The sequence below is a fragment of the Polypterus senegalus genome, chromosome 13 (genome assembly GCF_016835505.1).
Source record: "Polypterus senegalus isolate Bchr_013 chromosome 13, ASM1683550v1, whole genome shotgun sequence".
Lineage (NCBI taxonomy): Eukaryota > Metazoa > Chordata > Cladistia > Polypteriformes > Polypteridae > Polypterus > Polypterus senegalus.
This window is the reverse complement of record NC_053166.1, coordinates 44,824,041-44,849,408: the sequence shown is the minus strand read 5'-3', so window position 1 is coordinate 44,849,408 and position 25,368 is coordinate 44,824,041. Positions and strand designations below refer to the sequence as shown.

The following is a 25,368-nucleotide window of genomic DNA, read 5'->3' as shown; positions in this document are numbered from 1 at the left end:
TACTCTCCATTTTTAGTGTATGATTTAATTGGAATCCAAGGGATATTCAGTCATTTGGATATTGTCTTGTCTCCATCCCCTGACTTGTGCATTTCAATCACCCTTTCCCAGAGTTGCTTTGTCTTCATTGTATAAATTAGTCCACCATACTAAGGTGCATTTAGACTACCAATCCCTTGACTCCTGACTAATTTTGGAACTTCCAAAACCAATTTCCCGAACCAGTGATAATTTTGGGATGTCATATTAATTAATTAATTAATTAATTAATTTATTATTTTGTGTTTTATATTTGTAATTAATTTAGATCACTTTTCAGAGATATCTTTACACTTTGACATTAAAGGCTCTTTTCTGTTGATCAGTGTCAAAAAGGACTAAATAAATCCACTGTGCGATTCAATATTGTACAGTCATATGAAAAAGTTTGGGAAACCCTCTTAATTCTTTGGATTTATGTTTATCATTGGCTGAGCTTTCAAAGTAGCAAATTTCTTTTAATATATGACATGCCTTATGGAAACAGTAGCATTTCATCAGTGACATTAAGTTTGTTGGATTAACAGAAAATATGCCATATGCATCATAACAAAATTAGACAGGTGCATAAATTTGGGCACCCCAACAGAGATATTACATCAATACTTAGTGGAGCCTCCTTTCGCAAATATAAGAGCCTCTAGATGCCTCCTATAGCCTTTGATGAGTGTCTGGATTCTGGATGGAGGTATTTTTGACCATTCTTCCATACAAAATCTCTCCAGTTCAGTTCAATTTGATGGCTGCCGAGCATGGACTGCCTACTTCAAATCATCCCATAGATTTTCAATGACATTCAAATCAGAGGACTGTGACGGCCATTCCAGAACATTGTACTTGTCCCTCTGCATGAATGCCTTTGTAGATTTCGAACTGTGTTTTGGGTCATTGTCTTGTTGGAATATGCAACCCCTGCGTAACTTCAGCTTTGTGACTTATGCTTGAACATTATCCTGAAGAATATGTTCATATTGGGTTGAATTCATCCAACCCTCGAATTTACAAGGGCCCCAGTCCCAGAACTAGCCCCACAGCCCCACAGCATGATGGAACCTCCACCAAATTTGACAGTAGGTGCAGGTGTTTTTCTTGGAATGCGCTGTTCTTCTTTGGCCATGCAAAGTGCTTTTTGTTATGACCAAATAACTCAATTTTTGTCTCATCAGTCCAAAGCACTTTGTTCCAAAATAAATCTGGCATATCTAAATGAGCATTTGCATACAGTACAACAAGCAACTCTGTTTGTGGCATCAGTGCAGAAAGGGCTTCTTTCTCATCACCCTGCCTTACAGATGTTCTGTGTGAAAATTGTGCTGAATTGCAGAACAATGTACAGATACATCATCTGCAGAAAGATGTTGTTGCAGGTTTTTGGAGGTGATCTGTGGGTTGTCTGTATCCATTCTCACAATCCTGCGCATATGCCGCTCCTCTGTTTTTCTTGGCCTGCCAGACCTGAGTTGGTTTAACAGCAGCTGCGCCTTACAGTTGAAACTGACAATTTAAACCTCTGAGATAGCTTTTTGTAGCCTTCCCCTAAACCACGATTCTGAACAATCTTTGTTTTCAGATCTTTTGAGAGTTGCTTTGAGGACCTAATGCTGTCACCTTTCAGAGGAGAGTCAAAGGGAAGCACAACTTGCAATTGACCACCTTAAATACCTTTTCTCATGACTGGACACACCTGTCTATGATGTTCAAGGTTTAACGAGCTAATCCAACCAATTTGGTGTTGCAAGTAATCCGCATTGAGCAGTTACATGCATTCAAATCAGCAAAATTGCAAGGGTACCCACATTTTTTCACAGCCAGTTTTTCACATTTCATTTAATTTCATACAACTAAATACTGCTTCACTAAAAATCTTTGTTTGGAAAACACCCCAGTACTCAGATGTTCCTAGGAAATGAAAGACATACCACTGTTATCTTTTTTGTTGAAATAGAGTAAATTATTATGCAGGCTGAGAGGGGTTCTCAAACTTTTTCATATGACTATATAACAATAATGTATGAAAACCTACCAAAGGAGCAGAATACTTTTTATAGGCACTGTATTATTTTATAAACCAAGTATTCCCCTCTGGGATTACTACAGTGTACCAGAAGAAAATGTTTTTATTTCATTGCAATTTTATCTCTTAGTACCAAGTACCTTACTGCTCATTTATTCACATGAACGCAGGCACAAATGATGTGCATATTTAGGTCATTTGTTAAGTCAGTCTGCATATTTCATTACATTCATTTAGGTTTCTGTTAAATAAACTGAAATTTATCACAGAGCAGGTGAAAGATGCATCTCATTGTTTCATATGCACTCAAGAGACCTTGTTGAATAATGAAGATTCATTTTTCACTGTAAGATGGGAAGTATTGTGCAGCGCCACAAAATAATCTCCAAAGGCAGTATCTCTACACCTCCTCCATTCGGTCAAATATCTTAAAGAAACAACAACCCATCACTCAGACATGAAAAACTTAATTTGTGTTTGCTGCTTTTGAAAAATATTTTAAGTATTTGCATCAATGTCATTTTGTACATATCATTAAAACAAACTGTGCTGTTCTTGCCGAAAAATTAATGTTTCTTAAAGTGGTTTCAGAGCCTTTAATGGGCATAGCAAGAAATACAATTTTTGAATGATTATTTGAGTACTTGATCTTTTCTTGAAATTAATGGCATCAGAAAATAAGTGGATGGATGTACTGTAGGTAATTCTTGTGGAATAAATTTTGCTTTACTGAGTGTGGGGTAGTTTTTACATGGATTTTGCACCAATTTATGTTTTCTTTCTATGCTGCAGTCCAAAGTTGTCACAGTTTTCTGATTGAATTGTTTCATTACAGCACATCCTATTCCTGTTGTTTATTGTATACGTTACTATTTATTCATCTGAAGTGGTTCAGTGGGCGACTTCCTTGTCTATGCTCAATTTTATACAGACAAAAGAAGCCATTTTACTCTAATACAGTAGTGGAGAGAAGAGGGTGCTTTAGAGAGCCAGACGTCACTGTGGAATCCAGAGGGAGGTTCAGCCTTGAACTTGTGCATGCGAGCTGGCTGCATAATGTCAATGACCTATGACACATCTCAGTTCTTTGTTCTAAACCAATGTTTTCTTTTTTTCTTTAGACTTTTCACTGTGCAGTTCCTACAGTGCTCTGTTATTAAAAAACTTAAGTGCCAGGTATCTGTGTTCCTTGTGAAGAACCTTATTGAATCCACACTCTCAAAAAAAAAGAAGTGCTTAATATGTTTAACCTGAAGTGTATGTAGAAAAGCTCCAATTAACCTTTAAAGACAACAGGCTGCAACAAAGCCTATTTAAGTGTGATAGCAGAGCTGCGCTCCCCGTGGCCTGCTGTTACTTGTCAGCTGCCTCTCGAGTACCACAAGCTAACCAATCTCAGAAGGACTCCTTCTTCAGTCTGGTGGCTCATTTTACTGCTGACATCCACCACCGACTTCAGCGATTACCCCCACAATGGGCACAATATGGATTCAATGTCCCCAGCCTCCTACGGAATGCAAGAGAAATTCATCCTGAGGTGTGAGTTGAAGTTTTCCCAGATGGGGGCATCTGCCAGATGTTCCCAGCACACCCTGATTCTACATATTTTTCTGCCTGGTCCAACTGATCTGATCCAACTCAAAACTAGGTAGTGATCAGTTGACAGCTCAGACCCTCTCTTTACCTGAGTGTCTGGGACATAAAGTAATAGATCTGAAAACACAACTACAAAATCAATCATCACCCTATGGCCTATAGTGGTCTGGTGCTAAGTGCACTTATGAACACCCTTATGCTCAAACATTGTGTTTGTTATTGACAAATTATGACTAGCACAGAAGTCCAATAGTGAAATATCACTCTGGATCAAATTGGGTAGGCCATCTCTTCCCAATCACAACCTTCTAGGTCTGACTATGTGGGATCCCAGTGGGATCATCTTCCAGCACTTCTCCTAAAGTGTCCAAGAAAGCCATATACTCTGATCAAGTTGTTGGCGCATAAGCACAGACAAGAGTAAGAGCCTTTTTCCCAGACTTGGAGTCACAGGGAGGCAACTCTTTCATCCTGGAAAACTCTAGAGTGGAACAGAGTCTAGCCCTTCTCCAGGAGTTTGGTCCCAGGGGCCATGCTGAGTGTTCACATGAGCCTGGCTGTATCTAAATAGTACATCTCTGCCTCCCAAACGAGCTCAGGTTACTTCCTGGCCAAAGAGGTCATAATCCATGCCCAGAAGTCCATTTCTGCAGCCGGAAATCAGTCTACCAAGGCACCTGCCTTTGACTGCCACCCAAGCCACAATGCACCAGTCACTTATAGCACCTCCTGTAGGTAGTGGGTGCAGCAACAGCAGCGGTAGAAGCAAAAACCTGGATATCAGAGGAGTTTAATGAGGCCATGGAAAATGATTTTTGGTTGGCCTCAAAGTGATTCTGTCAAACTGTCAGGCACCATGGGATGGGAAAGCAGTGCTTCGCCTATATGGTTTATAGAAGGGATGGAATGCTGCTGACCTCACCTGGGGATATAGTCAGACAGTGAAAAAAGCACTTTGAGGACCTCCTAAATCCCACAGACATGCCTTCCTTTGAGGACGCACAGTCAGGGGACTCTGAAGGAGGACTCACTTATCACTGGAGCAGAAGTCGCTAAGATAGTTAAACAAAACTATCCTGTGACAGAGTTGTTGGATGTTGTTGAGCTGTCTTGGCAGACAAGCCCATTCAACAGTGTATGGTGGATGGGTACAGATCTCCAGATTGGCAAACTTGGGTGATGGTCCTCAGTTTTAAGAAAGGGGACCAGAGGGTGTCTTCATACCTTAGGTGATCATACTGTTCAGTCTCCCTTGGAATACCTACACTATAGTTGTGAAAAGGAAGATCCAGCTGCTGTTCAAGCCTCAGATTCAGGCGGAACAATGTAGATTTTGTTCCAGGTGCAGAACAGTGAAATAGCTTTTTACCCTTCACAAGGTTTCTGGTGGGTTCATTGGAATATGACCAACCAGTCTATGTGTGTTTTGTGTATTTGTAAATGGCATATATCCGTGTCATTTGGGATGTCATATCGAGGGTTCTATTTAGTCCCTATACAACCAGAGTGAAAGCTTATCAATAGTAAGTCAGACTCATTCCCAGTGGGTGAGGGACTCTGCCATGGATGCTTTTTATCCCTGATTCTATTCATAATTTTTATGGACTGAATTTCTAGGCATAGCTAGGGAGTCGAGGGTGTGCAGGATTGCATTTCTGCTTTTTGCAGATGTTGTGGTCCTGCTGGCTTCAAAGGGGTTTTGGCTTTAGACTGAGTGTGAAGCAGCCAGGATGAAAATCAGCACCTCCACTTTCAAGGTCTTGGTTCTCAGTTAGAAAAGTGTGGGGCTGTCTTTTCAGGTTTTGATTGGGGTGCTGCCTCAAGCCGAAGAGTTTAAGTATCTCAGGCTTTTGTTTACAAGTGTGGGAAGAAGGGAATGGAAGATTGACAGGTGGACTAGTCAGCCGTGGTAAAGAGGGAGCTGCATTCCTTCCCTCACCCATGGTCATGAGCTGTGGGTAGTGACTGAAAGAACTAGATCATGGATACATGCGGCAGAAATTAGTTTTCTTTGCATGGTGTCTGGTCTTAACCTTAGAGATAGGGTGAGAAGTGAGAGGAGCTTGAAGTAGAGCCACTGATGGTCTGCATAAAAGGGAGCCAGTTGAAGTGGTTTGGGCATCTGATTGGGATGCCTCCTGGACGCATCCCAGAGAAGTGTTTTGGGAATGTCTGACCGGGAGGAGACATCAGGGTAGAAACAGGACATGCTGGAGAAAGAATATCTTTTGAGTGGCCTGGAAATGCCTTGATATCCTCCCCTGGAGGAGCTGGAGGAGGTGGTGGGGAAAAGAGATGTCTGGGAACCTTTTTCTTAGACAACTGTCCATGCAACCCAGACATGGGTAAGAAAATGAAGGGATGGATGGATTGATGAATGGATGGAAGGATATACTTTTTTATTTAAAATTAGAAAGGATCTGCAGAATTTCATTTTCACATGTATCAATTTCTCTGTTACTCAACAAAACACTCAATTAAATACTATAGGAGTTTATATTTTATTAATTCAGCAGAATAAGAAAAACATAATAGGGTTCAGAAAGTTGGGGAATTTTGGAGCTATAGTTTTCTAGTATATAAATTGAGGAGAGCAGAGAGACATTTAAAAAAGCTTTCTAAGCAGGGTTAAAAGCTTGCTAAGTTCATGCCCCTTAAGTGTGTTAATCTTAATGCCTCTCAATTGAATTTGAATCTTTTCTTAAGGTGTGACACTGATGACATTTTTACTCAGTGTAACAATTATTTAAAATTTCTCACTGTGCTAGCAGTTTAGCTGACCCTCTTAAATATGTTCAAAGTCATTACTATCAGGCACCCCTCCTTGTAAATCACATTACCTCTTTCAAATATTGTCTCTAAATAGACATTTTCTCTCTCATTAGCCTTTCCATTACTTTTCATGTTACTGAGAGGTGGCTAATTGGACTTTAATTACCTTGTTAGAGACTCTGATGGGCTGTTATCAATCTCTATAGATTTATTATAGAAAAATGTTAAGATTTGTCATACGATTTAATCCCATTTTCGTTTCTGGCGATGTACTAAGTGACCACAGTTTCTTAAATGCAGTATGGTAGTGTAGTGATCAATAACGCTGCAGATTCATGGAGTCATGTGCCAAATTAGTGACCCCTGTGTGGTTTTCATATGCTCTCTCTCTGTTCATGCATTAGTTTCCTCCAGGTACTGATGGTTTTCTCTCACCTCCCATTGATGCTATTATTAAGTGAAATTGTTACTGTAAATTGACCTATATGAATCAGTGTACCCTACAATGAATTGATATCTTGGCTTTCCAGTGCTGGTTCCTTGTGCCAAATGCTGTGACAATGGGCTTTGAAAAACAATGTAGTGGGATTTGTGGATTCAGGAAATGAATAAATATGCAATTTAATATCAGATCTTTATTTCATTTCTATAACAATTTACCAGTACACTAGTTTTTTTAACTTTGTTGTTTCAGTTCACGGCCTACTTATCCAAAACATGCTGGAAGTATGGGGGAGCCACTGACAAGGTCATTGGGAACTCAGAAAGCCTCATAACAGCTGGAAATCAATTGTCCAAGGCTGCCCCAGACCAGAAGCACCAGCCTAGCCCAAAAAAGCTCTTCACCTTAAAAGTACACCCAAGGTATATAAAAGAAGACTGGAGGAAGAGAATAGTACCTCTCTGTAAGCGCACCATATTCTTATGTCAGCTGAATGCACAGAATGCTTGATTTAAAACCTTAATTCTTGTTTTGCAAAGCACCACCTAGTGGTCACAATGTATAAATACTAATAAAAACCTTAAAACTCTTAACATTTCTCAAAGCCTCTTAGTCCAGTTCAAGATTACATGAGCTGGAGATTATCCAGCACAGAAGCATTATTATGAAAAAGAATAGTGTTATTTCACACAAATATTGTGTCATTTTTGGGGTCAGCAATAACATTGTGCATATGCGTGCTGTAGGATTCTAGTGAAAGCCATGGAAGAAAATGATTAAGTATGTATGTGACATGCAATCAAGGAACAAGAACTAAACAAAAGTTATAGAATGAGAAGTTATGTTATGTCATCTGCAAATTTAAGAAGTCTGACAGATGAATCACCAGAGGTACAGTTACTTGTACTGTACAAAGTGAGAACAGTAGTGGGGAAAGGACACATCTCTGTGGTGCCCAAGTACTAAGGGTTAAAGGGTCAGACATGTGTGTACCCAACTGCATGTACTGTTTCCTATCTGTAAGAAAGTCTGTCTTCAAATGGTAGATTGAACTAAGCAGGTTGAACTGGGCGAGTTTCTTATTTAGGAGCTCTGGAATGATTGTACTGAAAGCAGAGCTAAAGTCCCCAAACAAGATCCTCACATATGCTCCTGGCTTATCAAGGTGTTGGAAAATAAATCTCTGACCTAAATTCACTGCATCATCCACAGACCAGTTGGCTCTAAATGTAAACTGAAATAAGTCTAGGAAGTCTTCTGTAACATTCATGAGATAATTCAGTGCATTCAAAGGTCTTCATTATCACAGTGGTTAAAGTTACTGGTCTGTAGTCACTTAGGCCCATGACCTTTGATTTTTTTGCTACTAGAATGATGGTGGAGGTCTTGAAGTAGGCTGGAATAGTGCATAGATCTAGAGATTGGTTGAAAATATCTGCAAAGACTTTAGACAACTGGTCTGTACAGTGCAGGAATGTGGAAGGGGAAATAAGATCCGGGCCTACAGCTTTTCTAATATTTTTCTTTTTGAATAAGCTGTAGATGTCTTTTGCAGTGGAGACATGAGGGGAAAGGTGAGAAGAAGAGGAGTGTAGAGTAGTAACAGTTACATCAGGTCAGATCAGGTTAGTGAGCATGCACCGGTACAGCGTGCTGCTGCACCCACCAGACAACAAAACAGTTTGTGATCCTGGTTGGCAACCCCCCCAGGCAGACACGTGGTCCAGTCCCACTCCCCGTATATGACCATCTATCTGCCTGTAGGTGTTATGAGGGCATTCCCTTGGCAATGAGGATCCTGTGAATCAGATCACCTTCGAGGAATCGCACCACATGGCCGTAGTGTCATAACCGACCCTCCCTCATAATGCAGATAATGTGCCTCATTTGAGACTCCGTGAGCAACTGCTTATTCGATTCAAAGTCAAACCAGCAGTACACAAGGATTCTCCACAGAGACACAGTGCCAAAGGAGTCGAGTCTTCATCTCATGTTACAGTATAGTGTCAATGTCTCAAAACCATATAGCAAAACAGGAAGCACCAAGACTTTAAAGAATTGGACCTTTGTCCTTTTGCAAAGATGGCAGTAGTGCCACACACCCCTTTCCAGTGACCTCATGATCCCCCATGTTCTGCCAACCTGTCTACTGACTTTAAGATAGAATCACCAGAGACATAAATGTCACTGCCGAGGTAAGTAAACCTCTCGACAAGGTCAATATTCTCCCAGCAGACAGACACACTGCTTATGGCTGTGCCTAAGAGATCATTAAAGACATAGATATTGTTTTTTTTCCAGAACACTCACAAGACCAGACACTCAGACTGCTCACTCAGTCTCTCGAGACCCCTGATCAGAACCTCCAATAACTCTGAAAAGAGCATAGCATTATCGGCAAAGTCAAGATCAGTGAATCTTTCTTCACCAACAAGTACCAAAAAGCCACTGGAACCCACTACCCTGCCCAACACCCAGTCCATGCAAGTATTGAACCAAGTAGGAGCAAGAACACACCCCTGACAAACCCTAGAATCAACTGGGAAAAACATAAAGGTTCTGCCTGCATTCACACTACCAGTGTACAGGCCAGCCGTGACATCCATAAACTCTGCAAAGAAACTCTTATCAATATTTGCATTTGTGTTCTTTGAGAACCCTCAGTGTCACAATGCAGTCGATGGTAGGTGAGCAAGTGATTATGGATCTTATTGAGGATGACCCTAGCAAGGACCTTACCCAGAACCAAGAGCAGTGTTATCACCCTATAGTTCACACAATCCAGATGATCACCCTTCCCTTTCCAGACACAGACAACAGGTACTGTTTTCAAGTCAGCTGGGATTATGGCCACCTCCCAAATGGAAGCAATGATTGCTTGCAATGCAAGTAGGACAGCCTTACCACCAGCCTGGAGAAATTCACCACATATACCACAGATCCCTGCAGCCTTCCCTGCCCTCAGCTGGTTCACCACTTGTGCAATCTCAATGAGACTAATTGGAGGATCAGCCTGAAGAACCGTGAACCCAAAGATGTCCAGCGTCCTAGACGGAGGAATCAGTGAGAACCACAAGAAGATTTATGTCCCATTGTCTTTTTAGTTAATTTAGTCATTTAATCATGTATGTGCTGAAGGGTCTATTTAATATGGCCAGTTTAGGATCACAGAGAGGTAAGGAGCATACCAACAGTACTGGATATAGGACGATGCAAATGTGCTGGGCGGTACACAAGTCTTTTGCAGGACACAATTGCTTATCCATTAAGAAAAGAATGTGCTACACGCAATCCAACAATAGACACCTATAAATACAGTATCAGTTTAGTTCTAATCTAGCTATTTGTAAATGGTGTGGTATATGGCCGGCTTGTCATCCCGGCCAATACCCCCGGGCTGCCAGATTTAGCCCTCTCTGCAGTATGGAGGTGCCCCGAAGACCAGCAGGGAATCATGGACAATGTAGTTTTTATACACAGCCCTACTGGATACCACAGGGGCCGCAAGAGGGAGCTGCAGGGAGGACCGAATAGTCATATGTGCCCTATAACCCAGAAGTGCGTCATAGGAGGAGTGACGACAGAAGTGACGTACTTCCGGGGTGAAGAAAAGGACTTATACCTGACCCGGAAGTGTTAAAGAATCACATGGGCTGGGGATATAGGGAACAATTCTGGGTCAGGAAGTATAAAAGGACTGTGGGAGCTCCCAGACGGTGAGCTGAGCTGGGTGGAAGGGTGGCAACGCATCTGGGAGTGGTAGATTGTATTTGTGATTAGTGATTTGTAATTTAATGAGTATATTGGAAGAGAGGGTGCTTTGTGCACTGTGAAAGATAAATAAAGTCAACATTTGGACTTTTATCTGGTGTCTGGAGTCTTGGACAGGGGTTCAAGGAAGCGATACCGCCCCCTATCTGTCACAATGGATATTTTGAAATAGGGTGATCTGGTGGCATAGCAGCTAGTGTGCATACTGTAAATCAGTGGTTGTCAACCTGTGGGGCGGGCCCCCCTAGGGGGGCGCGAAGATGTGAAAAAAAGAAGACAAGAATCAAAAATATGAAAAAAAACATCTGATGAAACCAAAACAAATTAATTTAAACTACATTTTGATACTAGAACAATAAATATAGAGTTAGATAAATGTCTATAAAAGTTAAGTACGTATAATAAAATATGCATCTATATTTAAAAAAAATGTTAGGGGGGGCGCAATTAAAACTGTTATGAAAACTCGGGTCGCAAATACTTAAAGGTTGAGAAACGCTGCTTTAAGTCATTGGGGGCTAAGCACAGATGAAAAAGGGAGATGGATGTTATTTATCTCACCACACATGAAGAACTTAACTTATTCTGTACTGGCACATTTCTAGAAGTCAGTCAGTCAGTCATTTTGTAACCCGCTATATCCTAACACAGGGTCATGGGGGTCTATTGGAGCCAATCCCAGCCAGCCCACCGTAAGATACACACATATACACACCAAGCACACACTAGGGACAATTTAGGATTGCCAATGCACCTAACCTGCATGTCTTTGGACATTGGGAGGAAACCACGCAGACATGGGGAGAACATGCAAACTTGCAAACTCCACGCAGGGAGGACCCGGGCGAACCCTGGGCTCTTTACTGTGAGGCAGCAGCGCTACCAGTGTGCCACTGTGCCACCCCACATTTCTAGTATTCAATGTTAAATTGATTAGTCATACAGTACACAGTTAAGCCACTCACTGATACCAGTCAACACATAAATGCATGGGGTGAACTTGCAAACTTCATTTAAAACCTGGCACTGTGTGGCAGGAATGACAGCTCTGCACTACCACTCTGCCTATGTTAAAACATCTGAGCCATACGTATTAAACTTCAGCCTGATTAACATTAAAGGCACACTCATTACATCTGTTCAGTTCTTGTCCCTTGACTGCAAGCTATGGGGCTGAATAATCTCTTATTCAATAGCTGTCATTAGACACCTGAAGAACAATGTTTACAGCAGCAGTAGGCAGCATCTTTTCGAAATTATGCAATACTCTGAGAAATAATGCAATTTTTTTTGTGAAATGATGCAGTAGCTTTTCTGTTTCAGAGTAGTGGGAATAAGCTTCCATAATCCAAAAAAGGCCTTAGACAGGAACCAACCCTAGACATGGTGTCAGACTATTGCAGAACTCTGACCTTATGAAAATCCATCCATCCATCCATTTTCCAACCCGCTGAATCTGAACACAGGGTCACGGGGGTCTGCTGGAGCCAATCTCAGCCAACACAGGGCACAAGGCAGGAACCAATCCTGGGCAGGGTGCCAACCCACCGCAGCCTTATGAAAATGACTTCATTTTTTTATTTCATTTTTTTGTATTGTATTGCATTGTTTTTGTACATGAAATATTTATAGGTCATGTCTAATGTTTTTTGATGCTTTTTTATTTAATGTTTCTTTAAGTGGAAGTGGTACGCATTATACTACTTATTAAATGTTTCTCTGTGTTCTGTTTTATTGCTTATACTGTAATTTGAGCCAGTTTTGCTTGGCTGAAATACGATGGCTTGCTTTTACCTTTGCTGTGTGTTCAATAATATAACAGGACATTACTGGACATAACATAAAAACTGGACACCAGGCTGTAGCGGCCTGTCTTGAGTTAATTTTATTCATTTGCCTGCTATTTCTTAGTGAACCTCACACATTATCCATGACATGTTACTATATTGCTTTTTGTTTTCATCCCTTTAAATTGTCTAAGAGACCTTCTTGTAGTCCTTGCATTGCCTTCTAGTAATGTTTCTTTTTGCTCGGCAAATTGGCACAACATTTACATCTGGAAGTCTGGAAGTTTCTTTTGATTAGTGATGTGAATCCAAGGACAACTGAGACCATTGTAGTTGCCAAATCTTTTGTAACTTTGAAAGGTAAAAAGATAAGAAAAAACGGTTTCTTCTTTCTATCAATGAAAAGAATTTTCATAAAACAGCGGTACTGTATGTAGTCATCATCAGGCAAAATATTGTGTCTTTGATCTTCTCAGTGTGGAAATAGCCTTAACCTACTTTTTTTCTTTTGAAGATACATACTAATGCATCTTTTCACTGATTCATAAAACTATTTATTTTTTGACACTCCAGTCTCAATATAGAGTAATCACCTGAGACTGATACTCTTAGTGGCCAGTTTTTCTTTGGCAATAGTGTCTGATTTCCTAGTATAATTCCCCCTGTCTCCAGTGACTAGCAAATCTCACATGATGGGCATCTCCTTTTCTTCATTGTTCTTTTGGAAATGTGGTCCCTATTCAAATTCCTTTCAGTTAAGCTGTGCAGGTGAAATGTTGTTACATACTATCTATCTATCTATCTATCTATCTATCTATCTATCTATCTATCTATCTATCTATCTATCTATCTATCTATCTATCTATCTATCTATCTATCTATCTATCTATCTATCTACTATTAACCATCTGGAAAGTATCCAGTGGAATTTCCACAGAGTTGATGGCCTTGTGTGAGCCATTCTTTGTCTAAATTTGTCTAAACCAACATTTAATATGAAGTACCAAGTAGTGACATTACTCATAATAAGCATCGTCTAACTGTATCGAAAAAATTCTGTCTGCAAATGATTATCCCTACAGGCAGTTATTAACAAACATTGTTTGAGATTGTTGTAAAGAGCATTAATAGGATATGTACTGGTCAGTAAAGGATTATTTCTCATCAATATTCTTTTGCAATTATTATGCAAAACACCCAAGAAACATAATAGACAGAGACGCATACTTTCACTTTTCTCTCACTTTATTCACTAAAATTTAATTTTGCTCTCTGAATATGACAAAATAGAAGGGTGGATTCAGTTTCTCAGCCCAGTTAATTATTGGTGAAGGAGCTAATATGTGACAACACTGCAGCCATGGTGCACCTCATGCTGTGCATGACCGACAAGCCTGCAGGCCATTTACATTGCAAGCTGGGCATCGCAGGGATTTAATGGACTCATTGAAGCGGTTGGCAAGCATCGACAACTTGCTTCCATGGCACACGGCACATGGAGAACAGCCCCGTCCTTCACACTGGGGGCAACGGGAATCTTCACCCAAGTCCTAAGCAAGAGAAAAAGATGGGGAGGAGGACATAAGAGAAAGGGAGTGGTGAGAATGAGAGAAAAACAAGTCAATATTTAGGACAAAAGTCCATATTTTTCCACAGTTTTTGCATGACATCTTAAAATAACATTACATTGTCAAAAGAGCTTGATTTAATTCAGGTTTGTAGGAGCTGGAGCTATCCCAGTAGAATCGGACATGGTAGCCAGTACCTGAGTGGGCCAAATTGGAATCACCATTCAACTTAGTATGCATCTATGGGGATGCATGTGCGGCCTCTCAACATAACCAAAAAAAGTATCAAAATGCATAAAAAAATGGAAAAAAGGAATTGCCCATGCCAGGAAGCAATATGAACAATGTAAAATGTCAATAAACTAATAAAACCCTAATCTGTACAGGTTGTTGAATTTCTGTTCACTAGGTGGGGTGGCTCAACCACTTGCTAACATTATGACGGCCATCTCTTTGCCTGCTCGCCTTTTTACTGGTGAGCTTTTTGCAGAAATTCTCTGCCCAATTAATCTCTGTTTTGTTTATGTCAAAAGTCATGTCTAGCCACCCCCGGGTTACTTATGTTATTTATTCATTATCCACCTCAAGTTATCACACATAGAATGAAAGGCATATAAAATAAATTAACGTACCAAAATTGGCCATTCAGCCCATTAGAGCTTGACAGCCTGGCACTAGCTAATTAATCTGACTGACACTCTAGTGGATATTTGAAGCTCCCTGATGTGTAATACACAGTGACCCACCACTTTTGTGTTCATAATAATGGTGTGCATTATAAAAGTTCCTTCCTTCGTTTATCCTTAACAGGTTTCCATGGAGTTGTACTTACAAGTTCTTATTGCCCACATGCTGCTCTCAGTGGTAGACAAAGGCAAATTCAACAAATTAATCATTTGTCAAACCTATTAACTTATTAGACTCTTGAGAACATGCATAATGACAAAGAAGATAAACAAACACTGCTATTTTGATGCCTTTAGGCACAGGCTCTTATAGCACACTGTTACCAAATTACCATCAATGCCCCCAATGAGCAAGAACCACGGCATTTCTTAATGTACACTTTTAATTATTTATTTACTCATTAATTTTAATATCCCTTCTGTGATGAATAGAAAAGTAACAATTATTAGTTTGGTTTGTATCTTTTTTTTTGTTTAATTTAATATAAAGGGAAGTCATAACTGGATAGAAGCATGACACACATTTCTTTTTATCTTACTGGTCCATGAAGAAAATTTTCTTTGTGCAGTAAATTTAGTTCAAATCAGATGCCCCAGCCAGAAAAAGGAACAAATGCAAGAAATATGGAGTATCATGTAAGTCAAGGTTTTGTCCTTAATGAGCATAGGGGATACCTTTAAGGTTTCTGCAAGGTAAGCAGATCTACCTTGGGACAAGAGAGGGCTTTGTCCACAGCACTGTTGGACAAAGCGAAGAAGAAGCCTGACCTCACTTTTCATGTAGTATATCTGTCTATATATATTGTGAACCACCAGGGCACATACAGCCGCCTTAATCCGACACAGACATGCAGACACAAGTTCCAGTCCAGCACACACATTTTATTTACAGCTGAGGAAACGCTTTTCTCTGCTCCCCACAGCACAGTACATAAAGCACAGAACACTTCTTCTGTCTTCTTTCTCTTCTTCTCTTTGTCCTTCCCCTTCACTCCTCCAGGCAAGCTTCATCCACTTCCTCCCGACTCTGGCTCCCCGAGTGGAGTGAGGCAACTCCTTTTATGTTGGCCCTGAAGTGTTCCAGATGGCTCATTAATCAGAATTAGAATCACTCCCAGGTGTGGTGAAAGCCCAAAGTAGGGCTCTGCAGCTCTTCCTGGAGGCCCCCATGGAACCAAACAGGGCTATGCCAAAATTCAACTCCCCGCATGCCCTATGGGAATCCATGGTGTCACAGCCACCCAGGGGAGCTGCCCTCAAGCGTCCTAGGGAAGGTATTAACTTGCAGAAGGTCTCTCTCCCAGTCCTTCCATCCAGCTGGCGGTCCGTCTGGGTTCTGGCTGTGGATGCCCACCACAATATATATTATATAAACATATACATATACATATTGTCACACATGTGCGAGTAGGTGGCAGCTAAAGGGCCTGAGTAATTGTAATAAAACATCTGGCCAGGGGGTGGCGGAGTGCGCTGACTGTCTTTCTCAGTTCCCTAGAGACCTTTCCCGGGAAATTCTGCAAGATTCCAGCGCCTTAGAAGACATCATTTCCGGACCAGAAGATATCACTTCCGGTGCCGGGGCCTTTTGATGACGTCACTTCCTTTACGAGCCTTTAAAGCCTCCATCTTTGTCTGTAATAATCAGTTCTGTTTTGGACTCTGTTCTATGCACATTGTGCTTCAGAAACCTAACTTTTGCAGTCGGGGAAACAATATACGGGTGGATGCCCCCAAATCTTGATGTCTGTGATGCTTCATTATCACAATTAACATATACATATACTCTCTCTCCCTCTCTCTCTCTCTATATATATATATATATATATATATATATATATATATATATATATATATATATATTGTCGAGGATGCCAGGTGCCATGACCCGGCCGGGACCCCTTGAAGGACCGGAAGTGGGCGTGCACCCATCTGGGATCACGTGGGGGCCACCTTCCTGGTTGCTTTGGGGGCCACGGGTTCAGGGCATGGAAGCCCCACCCTGTAGGGGCCGTGGTCACCACCAGGAGGCGCCCCAATGCCTTGGGGACTTGTGACCTCAGCACTTCCGCTACACCAGGAAGTGCTGGGGGGAAGATTTATAATGACACCCGGAGAGGTGCTGGGAGAACAGCCGGCACTTCCGCCATACTGGGGCGTGGCCAAGAAGGGAATGCCGGGAATCACCTGGAGCTCATCCGGGAGACTATAAAAGGGGCCGTGAGCCTTCATTCAGGGCTGGAGTCGGGTGGAAGCAGGACGAGGCAGAAGAGAGTGTGGAGGCAGCCCGAAGAGAAGGCATTGTGTGGCCAGGACTGTGTTTGGGGTTTGTGCACTTATTTGAACTAGGTCTGAGTGACCATTTAATTGTAAATATTGTACATAATAAACGTGTGGTAGTGAGTAACAACATGTCCGCCTGTCTGTGTCCGGGTCAGCTCCACAATATATATATATATATATATATATAGTGCACTCACAGGAGGTGGACATTTTAGGACCTGCATCAGAGGCTGACACACCTCATGTACTCTAAAGATCCAGGCATTCTGTGAATAATGATAGTGGCCATTCATTTTGTTTAAATTCATTTTTCATTCTACCATTATAAGGGGTTCATCTGAGAGGTGTCTCAACTCCTGAACTGCTGTCCTTCCTGTTACAATGGTCATTTGTTCACCGCTCATATGTCTTAATGGGCCTTTTCCATTACAGGATAATAAGAAGCAACAGGCAACGAAAAGCAGATGCAAACCTCAGATTGGACACCAGTGTATGTATATGGCATGTTGTCCTCCATCTCACTCTCCCTCTCTCTCTCTCTCTCTCTCTCTCTTCTCTCTCGCTCTCTTTGAAGTTGTCAGTTTACCAGCATGTCTTGCAACCACAGGAGGACACAACTTACTAATATACTGTACCTGAAAGTAGGTGGCTTTCGGATAGAGCTCATTGATATCTTCACTTAGAATGGATGGCTGCAGCTCATCAGGTGCTATGGGACTTCTGAAGTCATCTCCAAATGCATTTCTCTCCTCAATCATTTGTTTTGCTAATTCCTTTTTCCCCTGGGAAGTTCGAATGATTCTCAGGTTGCTAGTGTAGATGATTATCTTACCAAAATCCAAAACTGAGGATTGCTAGAGAAAAAAATTAAAATTATTATGAAAAGTAATTTTTTATTAAATTAGTCTTGTATTCCTTAGATGGTTGCAGATTTTGAAGTAAGTCTAAATCAGTACAGATACACTCTCTCTCTTTAATATATAAGGTATATTTGTATTAATTAAATTGTAATCTGTTAGGCTACATGGCATTTCAGGGAGTGGGGTTGTAAAGGAAGAGGTCAGTGTACTGGGGCTGATAGGAGGACATCTTTATAAGTGCACACAAAGTTTTGTACCACGCCAAGAGAGATCTTATCTAAAACAGCAGATACATTATTTTCTTCTCAACTAATATGGATTACAATTTATTGCCTAATTGGATTATAGCTTTTATCTAAGAGCACATCATTTAGTCTCATTATGGTACTCTTTAACCATGTTGAATTTCCAAAAGAAAGTTGTTCTCCCCATTTATTTTTATCTAGACTCATTTCTGAGAAATATAAGGACCTAAAATGGGTACATGGTGTTGCCAAACCATTAAGGAGCAATGTTCCATTCTTTAAACCAATGTAGACAAAAAATGTCTCTACACTTTTTACATATACTGAATCAAGCTGTTCGGTGGTCTGAAATCCAACATAATTGCATGGAATTGTTCACATAGACACAATGTAGAAGACAATCTGAATGGATTCACAGGGCAGATTCAAACACTCAAGGAGGCAATTTAGAGAGTTCAGTTAACCCAAACTGCATATCTGTGGAATGGGCAATAAAGCCACACACACAAGCACAGAGAGAACAAATAAGCTGCAGAAAGCAAGGTGCCGGTCAGGGTTCAAATCCAGTTTCTTGGGATTGTGAGACAACAGTACTACCCACTGTACCACCATGACACCCTTACAGCAAATATTTTAGCAAATCAAATGAATCTTCTCAGAAGCGCTTCAATGAATCTCTCACCACATTCACATTTTTGCTTATTTGTACTTGCTGAAAACTATTCATTAAATAAGACATGTTTTCACCTTGCTCATCATGTCTGAGTAGGATTACTAATTGCTGAAACTAGTGTCACTTCGACAAAGCCACTCCACTGATTCCCCAAAGTGAACGTCACTTCATCAATCGCAAATGGCCTGAAGATAATCTCACGGAATAACTAAGCCATCTGGTGAAGCTAATGAACACTAAGAAATGATTAATAATTGATTTCATGACCCACAGATAAAGTCAATGCCCCATTAATATTTAAATGCCAATGACAAAGCTTTTTTGATAAGCATACTTTTTGTCATGAGATTCACTTTCAGTTAACTTGAATGAAGCTATCACAACCCATAAATGAGGAATGTGACTCCAGCTGAATTTTGAAATGCATTGTCAAAATTAGTTAATCCAGTTCAGGGGTAAAGGAGGCCAGAACCTATCCTAGAAGCATTTGGTGCCAAGCAAAAGCAAACATAGCACAGAGTACCAGTCCATTACAAAGTCCTCTCATGCGCACACTCACATGTGGCCAAATAATACAATACACACACCTTTGAGGTGAGAGTGGAAAACCGAACAACCCAAAGTAAAACAGCCGCAGACATGGGGAGATGGTGCAAACTCCAGACAGGCTATGACTGGGGATTGAATCATGCAATTGAAAATAAAATATTTGTTGGTGGGGACTGTGACATTTTGCTGCAAATCAGAGTCATCATTGAATCAATTATTTATCACCATCACCTTAAAATGAAACACCAGTTGCTTAAGCCAGTAAAAACTATTGCCATCAGCACAGTCCTGTTTGAATTACTTCTTTTATATAGCAACACAGCCATTTATTTGATACTGTGAATAATTTATAACCCTATTCTAATGACTCTTTAGGTCAGTCATTTACTGCATTTTTTTTTATAATCAAACACAATACAATGAAGTGGTATTACTATATTTTATATTAAATATTCATCCATCCATTATCAAACCTGTTTAATCCAGTTGAGGATAATATTCATGGCAGCACATGATGCAAAGCAGTAACCAACCCTGGATGTTGTGCCAGTGCTTTTTATGATACACAGCCACATGGAGTTAATCCAGAATCATCAAGTATTGCAATCTGTATGTCTTTAGTATTTAAAAGGAGTCCAAAGCACATGAAGAAAACCAAAACAGATGTGTGGAGAACAGAGAAACTCCACACAGATGGTGACGTCTAGCTAGTATTTAAACCCAAGAGCAGTGAGGCATCAGAGCTAACTGCTGTGCCGCCATGCCACACTGAAAGAAAAAGGAAACAAAGGCTATCATTACATCCCTCTGCATATATATAAAAAGTGCTGCATATATAAGGAAAACATCATATATTTAGATTTAAATGAAAAATTTTAGACAACAAAGGCAAGTAATTAAATAACCATTAGTTAACAACTATGACATATGAGATCATAAGTTTCATAAAGAAATATTAACTTTTTTCAGATATTCTGAATCTTTGCATATTATTGGCCTTTGCTTATATTAATAATAATAGATTATATTAATATGCTCCCTTATATTATATAGAATAATGCTTCTGAATTACTAAAAGCACAATTAAAAAACAGCCAGTAGTGTTGATGCCCAGTAATACTGTGGCCATTGTTTTTTACTTCATACCAATAGACCCAAAAGCTCCATCATCTTTGGTACAAAGTGTCATCTGCATAACAAGCAAAAAATAAAGGCTAGAGGATACAGACTGCAGAGTGCAGGCAGAGGATGATGGTGTGAGATGTGTGAGCATTGGGTTTCTCTTATTATGTCTTATTTTAAGGATGTGTGGGTTAAAGGTTCCTGCCTTGTGTCATGTGTTGACTGGGATTGGCTCCAGCAGACCCCTGTGACCCTGTAGTTAGGATATAGTGGGTTGGATATTGGATGGATGGATGGGTTAAATGTTTGGGGGTGATATAGAAACTTGCATTTTTTTTTCAGCCCTAGAATAGAGGATTGAGACCTAGAAGTCAGTGTCAGTTTAGACACCGACAGGGAAGAATCCACCATTGTGACACCATACTTTTGCTCCTTCAGATTTTTTGTTCTTTTTTGCCCTGTTAACATCAGATAAACTGGGTTAGCCAAGGTACCTCAAGCCTTTTTCATGAGTTCCTGTCTTTTCTGTTGTACAATAGAATAAGTAAGTCTTGAAGATATTGTAATGACCATCTGTAGGGCAGCCTATGAAAACAGCAAACCTGATAAAGTCACATGTGAATTCAATCTAGTGTAACAACAGCGAGCTACTCTTTTAAGGATAGTGGGCTACCCAAAAGAAGATTGAAAGAAAAGAATAATCCATAGTGGCACTCTGCGTTGGTGTCACATTGATATCTGAAATTAGATTCAGAGAACAACCCTAACCCTAATTTCTGATGTAGGAAAGTGCAGAGTGTCAAGGATACCTAATATGGACCAGCCGGGCACATCTGGAGAGTTTTTGGGGAGTTTCGCATCTGGAATGTTGGTTATAGCATCAACAACAGCGACAACAATATTTATTTATATAGCACATTTTTATACAAATGGTGTAGCTCAAAGTGCTTTACAGGATGAAGAAAGAGAAAAAAGACAAAATATAAAAACAAAATTCGGCAATACTAATTAACATAGAATAAAGTAAGGTCGATGGCTGGGAGGACAGAAAAAACAAAAAAACGTCCAGATGGCTAGAGAAGAAAAACAAAATCTGCAGGGGTTCCAAGGCCATGAGACCACCCAGCCCCCACTGGGCATCCTACCTAATATAAATAATTTCAATCAGTCCTTATGGTTTTCGTTCTCCACGTGGAAGAATTTGATGATGAAGGCCATGTGGACCTCTAGCCTTCAATCCATCAATGTAGGGACAGCATGGTGCTTTGATTGGGTGGTGGTGGCGCAGATCGCCACCACAGAAAACCAGAAAAAGAACAGCAGAGAAAGTAAGGGTTATTATGGATTTCAGAGCATCAGCACAGGAAGGAAGAGATCTGAGGGGATGCTATCTCTGCAGTGCCACCACCAGAACTTCTCCATCTGCTAAAATCCATCAGTCTTGATGTGCATTCACTGGGGGAGTATCGATCTTGTAGAGCTGGGCAACAGTGTGACAGATCAAGTTGCCACTAAACCCTTGGTGAGTGGTATGAAGCATGACCAGTGAATAAACCATGCAGGCAATGGACATGGCAGATTATAGAGGGTTTACAGAGTAGCGATTAAGTGGGAATCTCAAAGCTGAGTCCTGGACCTGGAAAGCTGTTTGCAGTTCAGTAATGGATGATGACAAAGGGATTATTATATCACAGAAGGAGGTTCGTGTACCCACATAGAATGAACAGATCACCTCACAGAAGAGCAGTGTTTAACACCTTTGAACAGTGCAGCACTTAACATCCCTGATGTGCCATCTAACAACAAAATAGTCAATATCCCTGCTTAGGGGCCTTTGCTATCGGCTGCACAACTGATATGGAAAAGAGTTTCAAGGAGTTGAAAGTGGTCCTTGTGAGGACAGCAACTTTGAAGGAAGGACTATATAATGGCACAGACAAGTTGCACCAGCCTTATTGTGAGTAACCACCACTCTGATCCGACATTATATCATGTAAATGAGAAGCTTCCAAAGTAGTAAAAAAATACCTACTGCAAGCTGTTTTTCTAAGGACAGGAAGCTTCCTTAAAGATGTAAAGAGAAGTGATGGTGCTATAATATGATGGTGCAGTAGGCCTACTAATAATAAATGTGAAGAAAACAGAATCAGGAATACATGAGAATATTTCCAGGAATTAAGTAATAGATGTGCAGCATTATTTTGGACATGCTGTAACTTCTGGATGTTTTTTGTGGAAGACTCGAAAAACAGAATTTCAGCTATCTAAGTGATGTGATATAAAGCCATTGATCAGTTATTTATCTAGAAACCACATAATATGGCAAGAAAACAACACTAAAAGGAACAGCTGATTTCTTTGCTTTCTGTTTTATCTATTCTTATCAGTTTATATAAATGGAGCAGCATGTACATACTGAGCATGCTTAAAGGATTAATTAGTTTATTGCCAGCTAATTATTTGCATTTAGAATAAGTAAATAATTGCAGAACTTAACTACAATCCTGTCATCTTGATAATTGTCTGACAACTAGAGATGTCAACAGACTTAACAAGTTAATTATGAGGGCGCTGGCCTGGACTCTTTGAAAGCAGCAGATAATAGAAGAAAGTTAGGTAAACTTCTGGATATGATGAGCAAGGTATCACACTCTCTGCATGACACCCTCAGCAACCTGTGCAGCAACTGTATACAAGGCCAGATCCACCACAGTGCACTACAAGGTCTTACCAGTGGTTTCATTTGCGCAATCTGATAATATCTGGTCCCTGCGATAGATATATATATAAATAGTGGTAGCGCTGCTGCCTTGCAGTTAGGAGACCCGGGTTCGCTTCCCGGGTCCTCCCTACGTGGAGTTTTCATGTTCTCCCCGTGTCTGCGTGGGTTTCCTCCGGGCGCTCCGGTTTCCTCCCACAATCCAAAGACATGCAGGTTAGGTGGATTGGCGATTCTAAATTGGCCCTAGGGTGTGCTTGGTGTGTGGGTGTGTTTGTGTGTGTCCTGTGGTGGGTTGGCACCCTGCCCAGGATTGGTTCCTGCCTTGTGCCCTGTGTTGGCTGGGATTGGCTCCAGCAAACCCCCGTGACCCTGTGTTCGGATTCAGCGGTTTGGAAAATGGATGGATGGATGGATATTATCTGGGAGACCATCATGATTGCAGTTGCAATACAGTCATTCACCTTCTGCCAGTCACCTTTAATTCTACTTATGACATTACAAAGTTGAATATGCAGGTACAAAACCTTGTTTGAATAAAAAAAATGTTTTTGGGAATGAGGAAGGAATTGTGCTTTTATTATTTAAAATCATGAGAGCTTAAACTCTCAAAAAACTGTCATTCTTTAAATTTTTAAGGGAAACAGCTTTCCTAAATCCACGATTAAAACGTTAAATTGTGAGCTTTCAAGCTTAATGTCCATTGATTTACGTTTTTGTAGGCTACATTTAAAGCTAAAAGTTGAATGACAGCCCATGAGTGCCAATTCTGATGTTCTTGCAGGAACAGTGGAAACCAGACCATATCAGATCCACTAACATTTTTCACAAGCTGTTATCAAACTTTAAAACATATTTCATTTATTTTACAGCAAACCTCATATCACATCTCATCTCATCTATCTATCTATCTATCTATCTATCTATCTATCTATCTACCTATCTATCTCAAGCATGATACCGTATGTAATGAATATCATATCAAAACACTAACCTTAGCTACTTTCTAAAATGTAACATATTTAAGAAATGCATGTTGCTGAAAAAAATAGAAACATCTGGATTGTGTTTGTTTTTTGCCTACAAGGTGATGTGTGTTCAAAGAATACCACTTTTCTTGCTAATGTCTGTGGAAAGATATTTATATGTAAAATATTATTTTGTGTTTTAACTATATTATAATCAAATATGGTGCTCTAAGCCTGTCTCAGAAGGATCATAGCTAACGATGTCCAAAATGTCATTTTCTGTGGATCCATAGGTGCCTAATAAGTCTTGGAGTCACACACCCTCGGGCAATAGGCACACTGAAAGAATGGTGCTGTCGTAAATTAGTTACTAGTGATGCTGCTCTCCTGTATTCTCCGGCAGTCTTAACATTTCACGTCTCCAGTTCTCAAAGACAGAGTAGATTTTTTTTGTCAGGGTATGCCAGTAAATCTTGTCCTACAAATGAGTCTCTCATTCTCCATGGGGAGATGCCACTCTGTTTCAGGTAGTCTTTGATCTTTGTAGCATTTCTTTTGTCGCTAGTCATTTGTTTGTGTCATCAAACTCATCATTGTATTTAATGATTTTGCTGTAAATGAATGTGAATATGGATGCTTAAGAGGTTTCCCTTTTATGGCAATATACTGTATGTAACCTGCCTGCAAAGATTCTTACTCCAAGTTCTCAAGATATAATCAAAAATGCCCAAAATTTACTCTCTATGAAAGGTGAGCGCTTCCAAAACTGCTGTCACTAAATTTGCTCCTGTACATTATGTAAGATAAGGAAGAAGATTCCTAAAATGTATGTGTAATGTGACAATTGCTCCACAAAATCACCAAACACACATCCAGTCATTATGCCAAGTAGAATATGACTGAAACTGAGGGATTAAATAATTAAAGGGTGTTTAGCTGATGGCACAGAAGTCATTTATGTGTCAGATAAAGGCCTGGAACCCAACCCACCACATCCCATTTCTCCACCCCGCCCAGACCATGTTCCCATGCCACCCATGGCCCCACCCATGACCCCACCTTCTGTGTTCTGTTTCCCAGGGACATGCATATCCACCTCTGTTGAATTCTGGTGATGGACAAGGGAATGAAAAATGGTGTATTGGAATTCAGGGCTCTAGCACTGTGCTATGTTAGTCTTGCACTTTTTATGTATTCTGGATACTTTTTCATGCACTTCTCTGTTATCCCATCTGGATCTGCACCACCAGTACAGCTTAGGCTGCTGGCATAGG

General features: G+C 40.4%; 1 protein-coding gene across 1 annotated transcript in view; it reads right to left on the bottom strand.

Annotated features, from left to right (window-relative positions):
* Positions 1-13,661: 13,661 nt before the first annotated feature.
* Positions 13,662-25,368, bottom strand: part of LOC120543044 (glutaredoxin domain-containing cysteine-rich protein 2) — a 28,886-nt gene continuing 17,179 nt past the window's right edge. Inside the window, exons 2-3 of the mRNA XM_039775876.1 lie at positions 17,594-17,812; positions 13,662-13,971 (exon numbers count right to left, since the gene is read on the bottom strand). Of these exons, the coding sequence (XP_039631810.1) occupies positions 13,792-13,971; positions 17,594-17,812 (399 nt within the window). The 3' untranslated portion in view covers positions 13,662-13,791. The remainder of the gene's footprint in view (positions 13,972-17,593; positions 17,813-25,368) is intronic.